Source organism: Crocodylus porosus, unplaced genomic scaffold (assembly GCF_001723895.1).
Source record: "Crocodylus porosus isolate Cpor-Errol unplaced genomic scaffold, CroPor_comp1, whole genome shotgun sequence".
Lineage (NCBI taxonomy): Eukaryota > Metazoa > Chordata > Crocodylia > Crocodylidae > Crocodylus > Crocodylus porosus.
The window spans coordinates 51,022,103-51,034,115 of record NW_017728947.1 but is presented as its reverse complement, the minus strand read 5'-3'; the positions used below and the strand labels follow the sequence as shown (position 1 = coordinate 51,034,115).

Here is a 12,013-nt window from a genome sequence, read left to right as displayed (position 1 = left end):
AAATCTAATATCTGATATTGGACCCTAACTGTGGTGAAAATGTATCCCTCCCCTGGTACAATCTATTTGCATATGCATTGTGGCAATGATTTGAATTGCCCTGAAAGTAACAGAATGGCAGCACCGAGCAGAGCCAGAAACACTGTAGGCAAGCACAGTAAACCCATTTGGTTTTCCCAGAATGCCTCAGTTATTTGCCCAGGATATTTTAGGCCTGGGATATATAGAGGGACTAAGATAAGCCTAATCCTCCACATTTATTTTTAACTGCATGACATCTATAGGGCATGTGGGGCACACATGCTGTATGCCATAGGCCCATATAAGAACATTGTTAGTAAAGCACAGCATTGTTCAGTTTGGTTGAACAGACATATCTGAATCTGACCACCCTATCTAAACAGTATCCAACTTTCTTAAAAGAGGGGCAGAAGTATCTGACATTGTGAGAGACAGGATACTGGGCTACATAGACCGGTGGTCTCCACTCAGTATGGCATTTCTCATGATTATAATAAGGGAAATATTTACTAGGGGAAGGAGGCAGCAGAGAAGGTCAGGATGCCAGGAGGCAAATTGGTAGGCATCATGGATGATATGGTGATGCAATGTACTGATGGGATGACACAACTTTAGTGATATAGGTTGTAGCCATGTTGGTCTAAGGACATAGGCAGACAAATTTCTTTGGGTAAATCCAATATCTTTTATTAGATCAACTAAAATAGTTGGAAAAATTCTTCTTTGCAAGCCTACAGGTACAAACACCCTTCGTCAGGCTGAAGAAGTGTCTGATGTTTCCTCAGCCTGACGAAGGGTGCTTGTACATGAAAGCTTGCAAAAAAGAATTTTTCCAACTGTTTTAGTTGGTCTAACAAAAGGTATCAGATTTGCCCAAAGAACCTTGTCGGCAACCTTAGTGAGGAGCTCCACAGAATTACCTGACGATATGCAAAATAAACAAACATATTGTCCTGTGGGAGAAAGATACAGAAGTAACAAGCCTGCTCAGTCTGACTCCCTGGGTCATTTGAATGGACCCAGCTGTAAGCCAACCAGGTGGCAAGTAAAAAGGCAGCTCCTTCTGATTCCCCAGATCATCCAAATGGATTCTGCTACGAGCCAACCGGGAGGCTGAGTGACAAGGGCATCAGCTGTCCTGGCCGGTAGTTGTCCCATGCTTCCAGGACAGCAGGGGCTAGAAATCTTGCAGAAACAACATGCTGAGTTCTGCAGAAAGAAACTGCAGGAAGATAAGTTAAGGGGCACAACTTTGAATCACTCTGTTGACCACAGCTGCTATCATTAGGAAAGGTGTGGTTTTAGGGAGGAAACAGGCAGATTTTTGAGGTGGGAAGGCTGTTTTGCATTGAGCTGATATGAGACCTACAGCAGTAGCCTCTGAAGTCTTAGTGTGTGCCTTCACACACAGATGTAGTATACATTCAGATCAGCAGTAGATCCCTGGATTGAACCACCTCCAAACTCTAGGGCATTCAGTGTCCTTGATCCAAAATCAGAAGCTTACAGCTCAGGCCCATCCCCAGCTTTATGATAATTTTCACCCCACTTTTCAGTTTGCTAATTTGCTACTTCTCAGAGTATTAATAATGATGAAACTTGTTGCAGCGTGGCCAAGTGAGAGGCAGAAGACCTTGTGGGTAGGTGGAGATTAAGAAATAGACTGTTCTTGACAGTGGGAACGGATCACACAGAGGAGAGCGGGTAGATTCAAACCTTTCTTTACTTAGTGGAACCTCCAGGCTGAGCACAGCTTTTGTAGGATCTCGCAAGTCCCTTGTAGTCTATGCTGTTTCTTTACAGCCAGGAGGCCTCTGAAAGCCACATAAACAAGGGTTAAATTACCTTCAAGAGGCGAGCAGAGAGCACAGGTGCTGCAATGTTTGAGCTGAGGTATCAGAGCACACGCTCTGTGCTCCCTGCAGTCTAGGCAGACAGTGAGCTACCCCCTCGCTCTTGGTAGAAGGCGCAGCTGTGCTCTGGCACATTCCAGCTGGCTTCAAGCCCTGCCCAGATATATCAAAGTCTAAATCCTGAGCAGGCTTCCATGCCTGTTTAAGGCCAAAAATAATCAGTGGCCATGACATATTTGCACTGTGCTGGAGGGCCAGGCAGCAGTGTTCACATAAGAGGCCGCATTCTCTCTCCCATCCCTTTCTTCCAGTGCATTGTGGAGCACTGGGGCAGTGGTGTAGGGACCCCACTTGTGGAAGATTCACAGACTCCATCCATCCTTTGACCCATCTTTGCTGCCCTTATTCTGCTCTTAATGTACCTGGCTCATGGGATCCCCTGTGGAGCTAGGGTCCACACTGTCTAGTACAAGCTGCTAAATCTTTTTTGTGTCAGCAGGGCAGAACTCTACCAACTCTACAGTGTGTGGAGCTGGCTGCCCTCCACACCTAGATGCAGCACAGAGTGAATTCCTAAGGACAAAGGTCTCAGAGTGGAAGGGTGTAGCAAAGGACTCCACACACACTGATAAAATCATAAAAAAGTAGATTGGAAGGGACATCAGGAGGTCATCTAGTCCAATGCCCTGCGGAAGGCAAGATCATCCTTGTTGAAACCTTTTAGACAAGTGTTTGTTTTAACTTGCTCTTAAAAGCTTCCAAGGATGGATATTCCATAGCTTCCCTAGTTAATCTAGTCTAGTGTTTAATTTCCTTCATAGTGAGAAAGTTTTTCCTAACATCCAGTCCTACATTTCCTTGTTTCAACTTAACACTGCTACTTCTTGTCCTGTCAGCTGCAGCCACAGAGAACTGTCCTCTTCATAACCACCTTTGTTGCGCAGGGTCTGGATGCCTTAGGTTATATGTCAGGGCTGGGATTCCTTTCTGCTGCTGCATTTCAGCATGCTTTCGCTACAGAAAAGCCAGCAGTGCTTCATGCCTTGGTCCTTGGCTCGCCGTGACCACAAAACAATATAACAAGGCTTTTTAGAACCCCAGCTGCTTGAAGGGGTATTGAAGTTTCTGTAGAGCAGGGCTGTCCAACTTCTAAGCACCTGGAGGCTGAACACACCCGGAGCTGCATCAGGGTGACCCATGGGCCCCCTAGCCCCACACTGCATAGATGCCCCTCACTCGCTGCTGCATTGTGCACTTGCACAGCTCCAGACTCACCCTGTGCCACACTGTACACTGCCCCACCCTTTGGGGCAAGCACAGCCAGCAAAAGCCAGAAGGAGGAGGGGGAGCTTGGAGATTGGTTGATGTTGTAGCCTGAGCTATGGGAGCAGCATGGCTGGGCAGGAGCCCAGCTGCAACTTAACCCCTTGTGGGCTGTCAATTGGACAACCCTGCTAAACAGAATAGTTTGAGGGTTTATTTGTAACCTCTTATTATGTAAGGTATCATCATCCTCACACTTACTGGGCTATGATGTATTGACTTAGTTCCTGACATTACAAGGTCTGTGCAAAGCTATGCACTGTGTACTCAGCAATAGTGCAATGACCACTGGGGGATAATTTAGACAAGGAACGAGACTGTCCTGAACAGGAGTTGGCCTAGTTGACCTCTTGGGCTAGGGACAGACATTACACATAAACTGGTTTAAATGATCATAAACTGGTTTAAATCTGTAACAAAACAGATGTTCAATGTACATAAACCAATTTGAAAATGGATGAAACTGATTTGAGATAAACCTGGTTGAATGTATTATCAGACTTAACTGATTAGGATCAAACCAGTTTATGCAACATCTGTCCCAGTCACCTTGCTGGTTTAAGTTAAACCAGACTCCCCCAACATCCCAGCATTCTCTCTGGGCTGGGCAGGGATCTCTGCTCCACAGCAGAGTTGGCCCCTCCCCTCTGCTCCCTGGATAGAGCTTGGTAGAGACTGCAGGTGTCTGCCTGGCTTCCCCCTCCTCCCCTACTCCCCACTCCTTGCTAAGCAGGGATTGCCCCATCCCCTCTGCCTTACATAGACACACAGCACTAGCTAGCAGACCACATGCTGGCTATGGTCTCTCCTATGGCAGATGGGACAAAGGCAGAATCAACAGGTAGCTGGTAGTGTTCCTCTGTTGTTTTCTTAACGGGGTGATAAACACTGTGTTATCAATTCCCTGCTGGGCTGGTCAGGGTGTATGTAGGGGGGAACCCCTCCTTAATCAGAGCATTCTGCCAGGGCCTGGCCATGCCCCGCTTCAGCTCAGCACTCTGGAAGGGAGAGAGGGCTGCTTGAGTGCCCCCCCCAGCTTCTAGCCTGAGCCACTACAGGCATGTGCCTGCATTTCAGGGATGTCTGTACAGTTACAAACTGATTCAGCCTAGCCAGGTTAGACTAACCTGCAAAGACTGAATCAGCTCAGGCTTTTTGACTGTCTGTCCGTAGCCCTGAGGTCCTATTCAGCTCTGTTTGTCTCTGATCTAGAAATAAGAAATTTTGATTACGCTTTAAAAAGGTATACGTATTTGCTAACATCATACCTGAAAGTCATTGAGGATCAGTATAGTTACCTGATAAAATAATCATCACATATTTAACTTTCCTGCTAGTCTAGCCCCAACCTATGAGAGGGCTCAGTTTAACATAACACAGGATGGTGCTGCTCATAGCATAATCATACCCACTGTCCAGGTACAGTGAACCTGAAATCTTCTGTTCCAAAGTCAAGAAGGCTACCATATTGACACTTACGGTAAGAAACATAAATTCATGTCAAAAGCATACAACTAATAGGATCATAATGTAAAGGCAGTCTTTGGAAAGCTTGTTTTTCAGAGCTTATCAGCAGGATTAAGGGTTTTCTGGTTCTTAGCAGTGAGCTTTGCAGATATGAGAGACTGGAAGGCTAAATCTATATCATATGAAAAAGTTGGTCAATTTTGACTTTTTCCTGTACCAAGATTACTTTTTACTACAAAGCAGTTCTTCCAAACACTGAATGTGGGCATGAAGATAATGTATTGTTCATACAGTTTGTGCTTACGTTGAGCAACTTAGTTGTTTTGAGTCTCTGGTTATAAACAGTGCTTAGAAGCTGCAATATCTCCTGCAGCATGCAATACAAAAATCATGATAACCGAACCTATCTTGCACTACTTTACTAGGAGCTATATTAAGCAGTACATGGGAATCCTGCTTATTACTTAAAAATCCTAGTTAGGGCTAGCCAAAGGCATCATAACAATACTGAAAACATTAACCTTTATAGCTTTCTATGCTATACATAGAGGAGACTACATAAAGTGATGGAAAGGCTATTGTGTCTAGGGACATGAAGAAATGGCAGAACAATAATACTAGGACAGCTTCATGGAGTCAGAGCCACTCATGATCATGCTATTCAGTGCCTTCTTATCCCACCCCAAGATACCAGCTATTTATCTAATACACAGATGCTGCTGGTCTTGCCAATCATGCTGTCTTTGCTTTAGTTTTTAGTGAGGCCCTACATATGATGCATCTGTCTGGTACTGTGAATGGCAGTGGCTGTGTTTGACCCAATGGTGCACAGAAACCAGTGCATTTGTATGCTATTCACACAGCATCATACGTGCCACCTTGTGGCAAAATAATGTCATGCTTTCTTCTGAGAATACAAAATAGAAAAGTGGTGTAAATGATCAAAAAGAAGAAAAGATAGGAAACACTACACTCTACCGGGAATCCAGACTCACTGGGGAGACACTGTATTTGTCTTTAGTGAAGCCATTCAGAACTTTTCCTTTGTTTTAAGCCAAATTCTCTTTGGATGAATGCAGGGTTCACAATAATTTCAATGGGAAATATGTGTGTGCATGTGCGCATGTGTGTGTGAAGAGGATATGGCCATTATTGCTTTTGATTTTCCAGGCTCTCATTTTATTTGTGCATTTCAGAAAACAGTACAGTAAAATTAGGTATCCTGTACCTGGTTGTTCACAAGAGAGAAGTAATTGCATGCAAAAACCACCACCCGAACCAACAGGTTATAGAGCCAAATCCTGAAGTCCTTACCAAGGCAAAGATGCCATTTAAACCAGTGGGACTTCTACCTGAGTAAGGACTAAACAAAGGACTTCAGCATATGGCTCAGAAAATGTTAACTAATCAGACAAACTCAGCTGTTTATTTGAGGGCATCATTGAGCTCTGTTTGGGAGTCCTATAGTCCCAGCTTATTAGAAGCAAACTGATAAATAAATAACACCAAAAAGTTTCTGGTTACCATGCATCAAATTAATAAAATGGTGTGATCTGAAAAGGAGCATATTTTGTCTTCATTGTCTGTCTGTAGTATTCTGTGGTATTTGACTGCAGCATCTTAGCATCCTAACATTACCTTACTTTGCATTATCTTGATGTTACTGCAGTATCCTACTATGAACGCATCCTGTGGTATCTTATTGCTGCAGTGCTCTGCTACTAATGTACCACAGTTTCCTGGCACACCCTATAACTGCATTATCCTCAGAATAGTTTACTGCAGCATCTCCTGGTGACTTATTGCTGCATTATCTGAATACTACTTTACTGCAATGCCCTATGTTACCTTATTGCTACATTTATCCTGATATTTTTATGTCAGTGTGCTGTAATATCTTATGAAGCTCTACTCCAATACTACTTTACTACAGTAGTCCATGGTACCTGAGCACTGAGTTATACTAAAAGTACTTCACTGCATTAGCCTTCGGTACTTTATTACTGCCTTAGTCTAACACTGGCTGCATTATCTTATGGAATTTATCACTCTTACTTGCAACACCAACTGGACACCTTAGCTTCTGTGTAGCGAAGTATTACTTTCTTTGCAGCTGTATTTCACAGCAATAGCCCTGTATTGATGGGAAGCTTTATAAATGGCTTCCATGCTATTGAGATTTTAAAAAGCCCTCTACCCTGCTAAATGGAATAAGGCCTTTCCCTGAAACAACTCCTTTAAGAGCATGCATGGGAGCGGAAAGCTGGTTTCTAACTTATCTTCAGAACGGTGAGGTAGTTGGAAGACACCAGACACATGGCAAAATAGTAGGATTGCTGTCTGAGATACCCAGCAGGGTCTTATTGAACAGAAACAAATAGCAGCACTTAGTATGAGTAATGCCATTAAAAAAAATCAAGAACACATTTTATATAGAAGTAGTTGCATGTAAATTCCATTGTGCTTCATGAGAGAGAGACAGACACACAAGGAGCAGTTGGTTCATATGTGTCCCCATGAAGAGGACATGTCTGCTGTTATGTTGCTTGTTTTTACAGAAGTTTAGTCAAAAAAACTAAGTGTAAAGCTCTGTGATCTCCAGAGAATACAAAGCTCTCTCTGATTATCTAAATATTACTGAGCAGATTAAGTTGCATGAGTGTTCATTTAACTAGCAAGCTGTTCAACATTTAGTGTATACATGCAGGCACTCTCCCAGTGTCTGTAAACCTTCCTTCCATACTTAAAATACTGTTTACACTGTCCATATATAGAGTATTTCCTAAGGGTAAAATTTGGCCCTGTCTACAAGAATGCCTTGCAGAAAAGGAGGTGGGGGCAGGAGGAAGAAGTAGCATGGATCCTCTTTTACAAGACACTTGCCTGTGTCCTAAACAGAATATTGACTCAAATGCCCCTGACTGAGGACAAGGACAGACTTCCCTCATCCCTCCATATTTGCTAACATCTGGGCTCACCAGGAAGTGTAAGGAGAGCACTCCCCACCCTTGTCTGTAGGCATTGACTGTATCCAGTGGGGCAGAGTACCTTTGCTCAGCTGCTCCAGCTTCACACACTTTTAGGACCCATCTTTCTGGGGCAGAAGGGCCCACCTTAGTGCCAGGAATCCAGTGAGAATAAGGGGTCATAAAAACAGACATGGCCCTCCTCTCCTGCTCTTTGTTGAAAATTCAGATGTGCTCAATGACTTTTTTTCCATAGACATCCTCCTTGTGAACACCCTGTGGGGACTGACTGGTAATGTCACGCTAGTGCAGGGGGCAGGACTGAGATGCCTCTGTCCACAGACCATGCAGTAGCTGTCATACAAAGGTATTATTAATTTGGGGCATAAGAAAGACTGGTTTTTATCAAACTCCAATGGTGTGTGCCAGTGATCTTGGGTTCTTCACAGAAAAATCATCACCCACACTCTGGAAACAACTGGCCATTTATTTTCAAGTGGAATGGCTAGGAATACCTTGGGAGGCAGACATGAGAGCATGTGGCTAGACACTGAGTTGTTTGTGCCTATGCTGAGTGGGTGAAAAGAGGACAGAAACTAGACATGGGGAAGAATTATGTAAGATTTTTTGGGGTGGCCAAACATCATCCAAAGGGTGAGAGGCCATCAGCACACACATGCGGATATGTAGCATTTCTGTAAAGTTGGAAGAGTTCAGTTTCAGGATCTAGGTTAGCATACTATTTAATATCAAATATCACTTTTCCAAATTCTACCATGCACTCTCACAGGCAAAGCGCCTCATCCAGAACTCGCTTAAGCAAAACTTCCACTGATGTATCCTGCAACCTAGCAGGAGCTACCTGGAAGACATAAGAAGTGCTTGTGGGACATTGCATTTCACTAAGGAAGGAAGGAATGGGAAATCTTTTTTTTGATAGAAATGGTGGTATCTTAATTTTTACACTGGATACTGGGGTGACATGCTTCAGAAGTATATAATGGTTAGCCAGCTAGATATACATAGATAGACAGTTTTGCTTAATTAAGAATGCAGGATTGGACCTATGACAGTTTTTTTTTTTACCAGGGGCACAAAAAGAGAACTTGCCTTGGTAGGAATGAAAGTCAGAAGATGTGCTCTTCTGTATGATCCAGTTCTGAACCACTTGCTGGTTCATGAACTTCAAAATAGCTCATTGTTTATAGGGCAGTGTTTTATGAAGCTAAGTAGTTCAGTCACATTTGGAAATGGTTGGTTTTGGGGAGGTTTTATATCTTGACAATATGCTGCAAGTGAATACAGGTTGCTTTATACTTCTGCAGCTATTAGACTTGGATTTTATTATTAGACAAATACATATCTTTACTTCAGTTAGTTCTTTCAAATCCTTCCTCACTGCCTCCTCCTCCCTCCTTTGCCTCCCTGACATATCCCTCAGATCTTACTGAGAACAGTTTTGGGAGGCCTATTGTATCACTTTTCAAACTGTACGCTTAGGCTTGATATTACACAATGCTTCATCCAATTCCCATTTTCCTTACGCTGTCATTTCATTCTTAGAAATGGCACTTCCCACTGGAGTGACATATCTGAGAATGCAAGATAGTGTCCACTATTGTTTAGAAAGATTCATCTGGCACCCAAACCCCTGCCTGATTCAGAACAGTTTTCTGAGCCACCTCCAACCCTATGAGATTCCCCTCTCTAAAGGATGAATATTGCTCTCAGTTACACCCATGTGAATTTTGGGTAACTGCAATTAAGTCAACACAGTGTCATATGAAGAAACAAGGGCAGACTTCACCTTTTATGTTTGGAGGGATTTGGTGTTTTTCCTAAGAGGTTCAATTCAATCCATTTAGAATAAAACTTGAAAAATAATCATTGCATAAGCATAGAAAAATCTTTAAATAAATAGGAAACCAAATACAGTATAATACCTTTAAATACTTTATGCATGTGTGTGTCTGTGTGGTGATGTGTGTGCGCACATGTGTAGTATACATTTCAAACATTGCCCGGTGACCACTGGGTAGAGTCACATTCGCACTGATGTGCATGCAGAGTAACTCCAGTAAGTCAGAGGATTTACACTGTGATCAGTTTGACTCTGTGGGGTGGATCATCAGCTGGTGTGAATTAGTTAAGGTCCACTGACTTCAGCTGAGGATCTGGGCATGCACTTTTGCCACCTGCCCTTGAGAGGACAGCAGGCCAAAAGAAGTGCTTTTCCCACCATTATTTTAAAAGAGGAGAGGAAATAAAAAAAAATATCAAGTCAAAGAAATTGCTTCCGTCTGCAGCAGAAATGAATTAGACATTTTGTTCTGAGCAGGAGAAGCAGCTTCTGGTAGATATTTTATTGGATCCAGATGGCCACAAGAAAGGGAACAAGTGGGTGGTGGGGACAAGAGTGGTTTCAGTTAGAGCCGTGTTTGTACCAGGGAGAGAAGAGATGAAGGGATAATACTGGTGTTGCTCAGCTCTTCTTTCTCTAGGTTGCAGTTAGGACTGGTTCCTTAAATAATAAGATACTAAGGCCTCTGCCTTGTTGACCTTCTGTATACAGTGCAGCGTGCTCCTCCAAAACCAAGTAGGAAGCAAAGTACCTTTAGAGAACTCAGTGCTGTTATAAAGCTGTACAAGTAAGAAAGTGTTGATGTAAACTATGAAAAGAGGAACCTCCAGTGAGCTGATCTCTCCATCTTGCTCTCATTTTTTCTCCCCTCTGCTCTCATTCTTTTTCTCTCACTGTGACCCATTCTCCCCAAAATGAAACATCCTCTGCGGAGGTTGAGCGCAGCTGTTCGTCAGGGTTGTCAGCAATGGCTCGCTCAGCTGAAGCTGTCAGGAGGACTGCATCAGGCCTGTGAGGCGCTTGCCCGCCAGAGACTTTCCCTAGAGGAACAAACAAACAAGCAGAAAAAGAGAGAGCCAAACATGTGAGTTAAGCTGTGGCACAGGAAAAAGAGGCCAGACTGCTCAGTCAGTTGATCTGGCGAGCTGGTTTTGTGACTGATAACGGAGAGCAGGAAACTGAAATGGCTGAAAGGTTGCAAAGATATCTGAATGCAGGGGGCAGGTGCCATACCCAAGGGCGGTGGTGGGAGTATGTGGTTTCCTGCCAATGCCAGTGCTTAAACAAAGGCAGTACATCGGATGTTACAGGGCTCTTGGTATTTAACCTCTCCGTCTTAAGTCGCATTGTGTGTCCATTCCTTGTTTACCCCTGTGAAAAGGCAAGTAACACTGGTGTCAGTGTGCTGTGTATCCGGACCCTTAGAGGTGTTTTAATCACTCAAGGTGAGGAACTTTTTCACACTGTCTCATGACAACTCCTCCTTCCTGGTTCCCCTGCTTCCCCCTGTCATGTCCTTCATTCCTTCCAAAGCACTGAAAAGAGTCTCGCAGTTCAGGGCTATGATCCTTGACCATGTAAAGCATGTAGGAATTTGACCATGGACTGCAGTGAGCGTGGGATCAAGGGTAGCTGCTGGAGGATGCCACTTCCATATCTGAATTGCTTCACTGGCTTATCCCATATGATCCCCACTCTCCTTCACTGCAGTAAACTTCTATATCAATTACACCTCGTTTTTGTGCTTGTTTGGAGATGAATTTTTTAAAGGGATGCTGTTAACTTTTCATTTAGCCAGATTTGAAAATAGAAGTGATAAGTAGGGTCAGGTACTATGCGAGTTGCCAGATCTCCTTGCCCTTTTTTTTTTGGTGGAGGAAGGGGATTGACAATGATACTTTCCTTTTATCATTATTGAAATAAATATGGAAGGTACACTCCTGCAGGAGACTCCTGCTGTATCTGGCAGGTTTTTTTATGTTACTATAATTTGTTGCTTTCTGAAAAAAAGAGCCACAAAAACAGGAAGAGACAGTAGATTTGACTAGACACAATTTGCAGTCAAATTAGGTAAAATGAAGCAAGTCAGATTAATTAAACTCTGTTTGCAAAGTCAGCACCCTGAGGAATAGAGAAAAATGTTTCATTGTCTGATGTTGCCTAACCATAGGTTGGAATAGTAGGTAAACGATAGGTAAAATGATTAAGGACAGATGTTTGACTTCTTATGACAATGTGCATTTTTAACTATACCAATAAGTAAGTTGTATATGCAAACACAGTCCAATTTGCCATCCTTCCAAAGGTCAACAGATTGTTGTAAAAAAACACCCCCAAAACACTGCTACTGTTTAAAATGATTGGAGTGTGGTTGGTTTTCAAAGCTTCATAATTTTTCCTAATTTTAAAGTGAACTGGTAAATGCACTTCATTTTGCAAAGGACTGATTCCTGCCCAGATATTAGTCACTGACCAGCAGCTAGCCTAGAAGTGCTGCTGTTTAAAATTATATATATATGTAT

General features: G+C 43.1%; 1 protein-coding gene across 2 annotated transcripts in view; it reads right to left on the bottom strand.

Annotated features, from left to right (window-relative positions):
* Nucleotides 1-9,981: 9,981 nt before the first annotated feature.
* The window catches only part of RGS6 (regulator of G-protein signaling 6), a 553,793-nt gene continuing 551,761 nt past the window's right edge, over nucleotides 9,982-12,013 (bottom strand). The window contains exon 19 of one of the 2 annotated variants that reach the window (XM_019552177.1): nucleotides 9,982-10,531. In XM_019552177.1, coding sequence (XP_019407722.1) covers nucleotides 10,368-10,531 — 164 coding nt within the window. In that variant the 3' untranslated portion in view covers nucleotides 9,982-10,367. The remainder of the gene's footprint in view (nucleotides 10,532-12,013) is intronic. The other variant, XM_019552178.1, reaches the window with a different exon arrangement.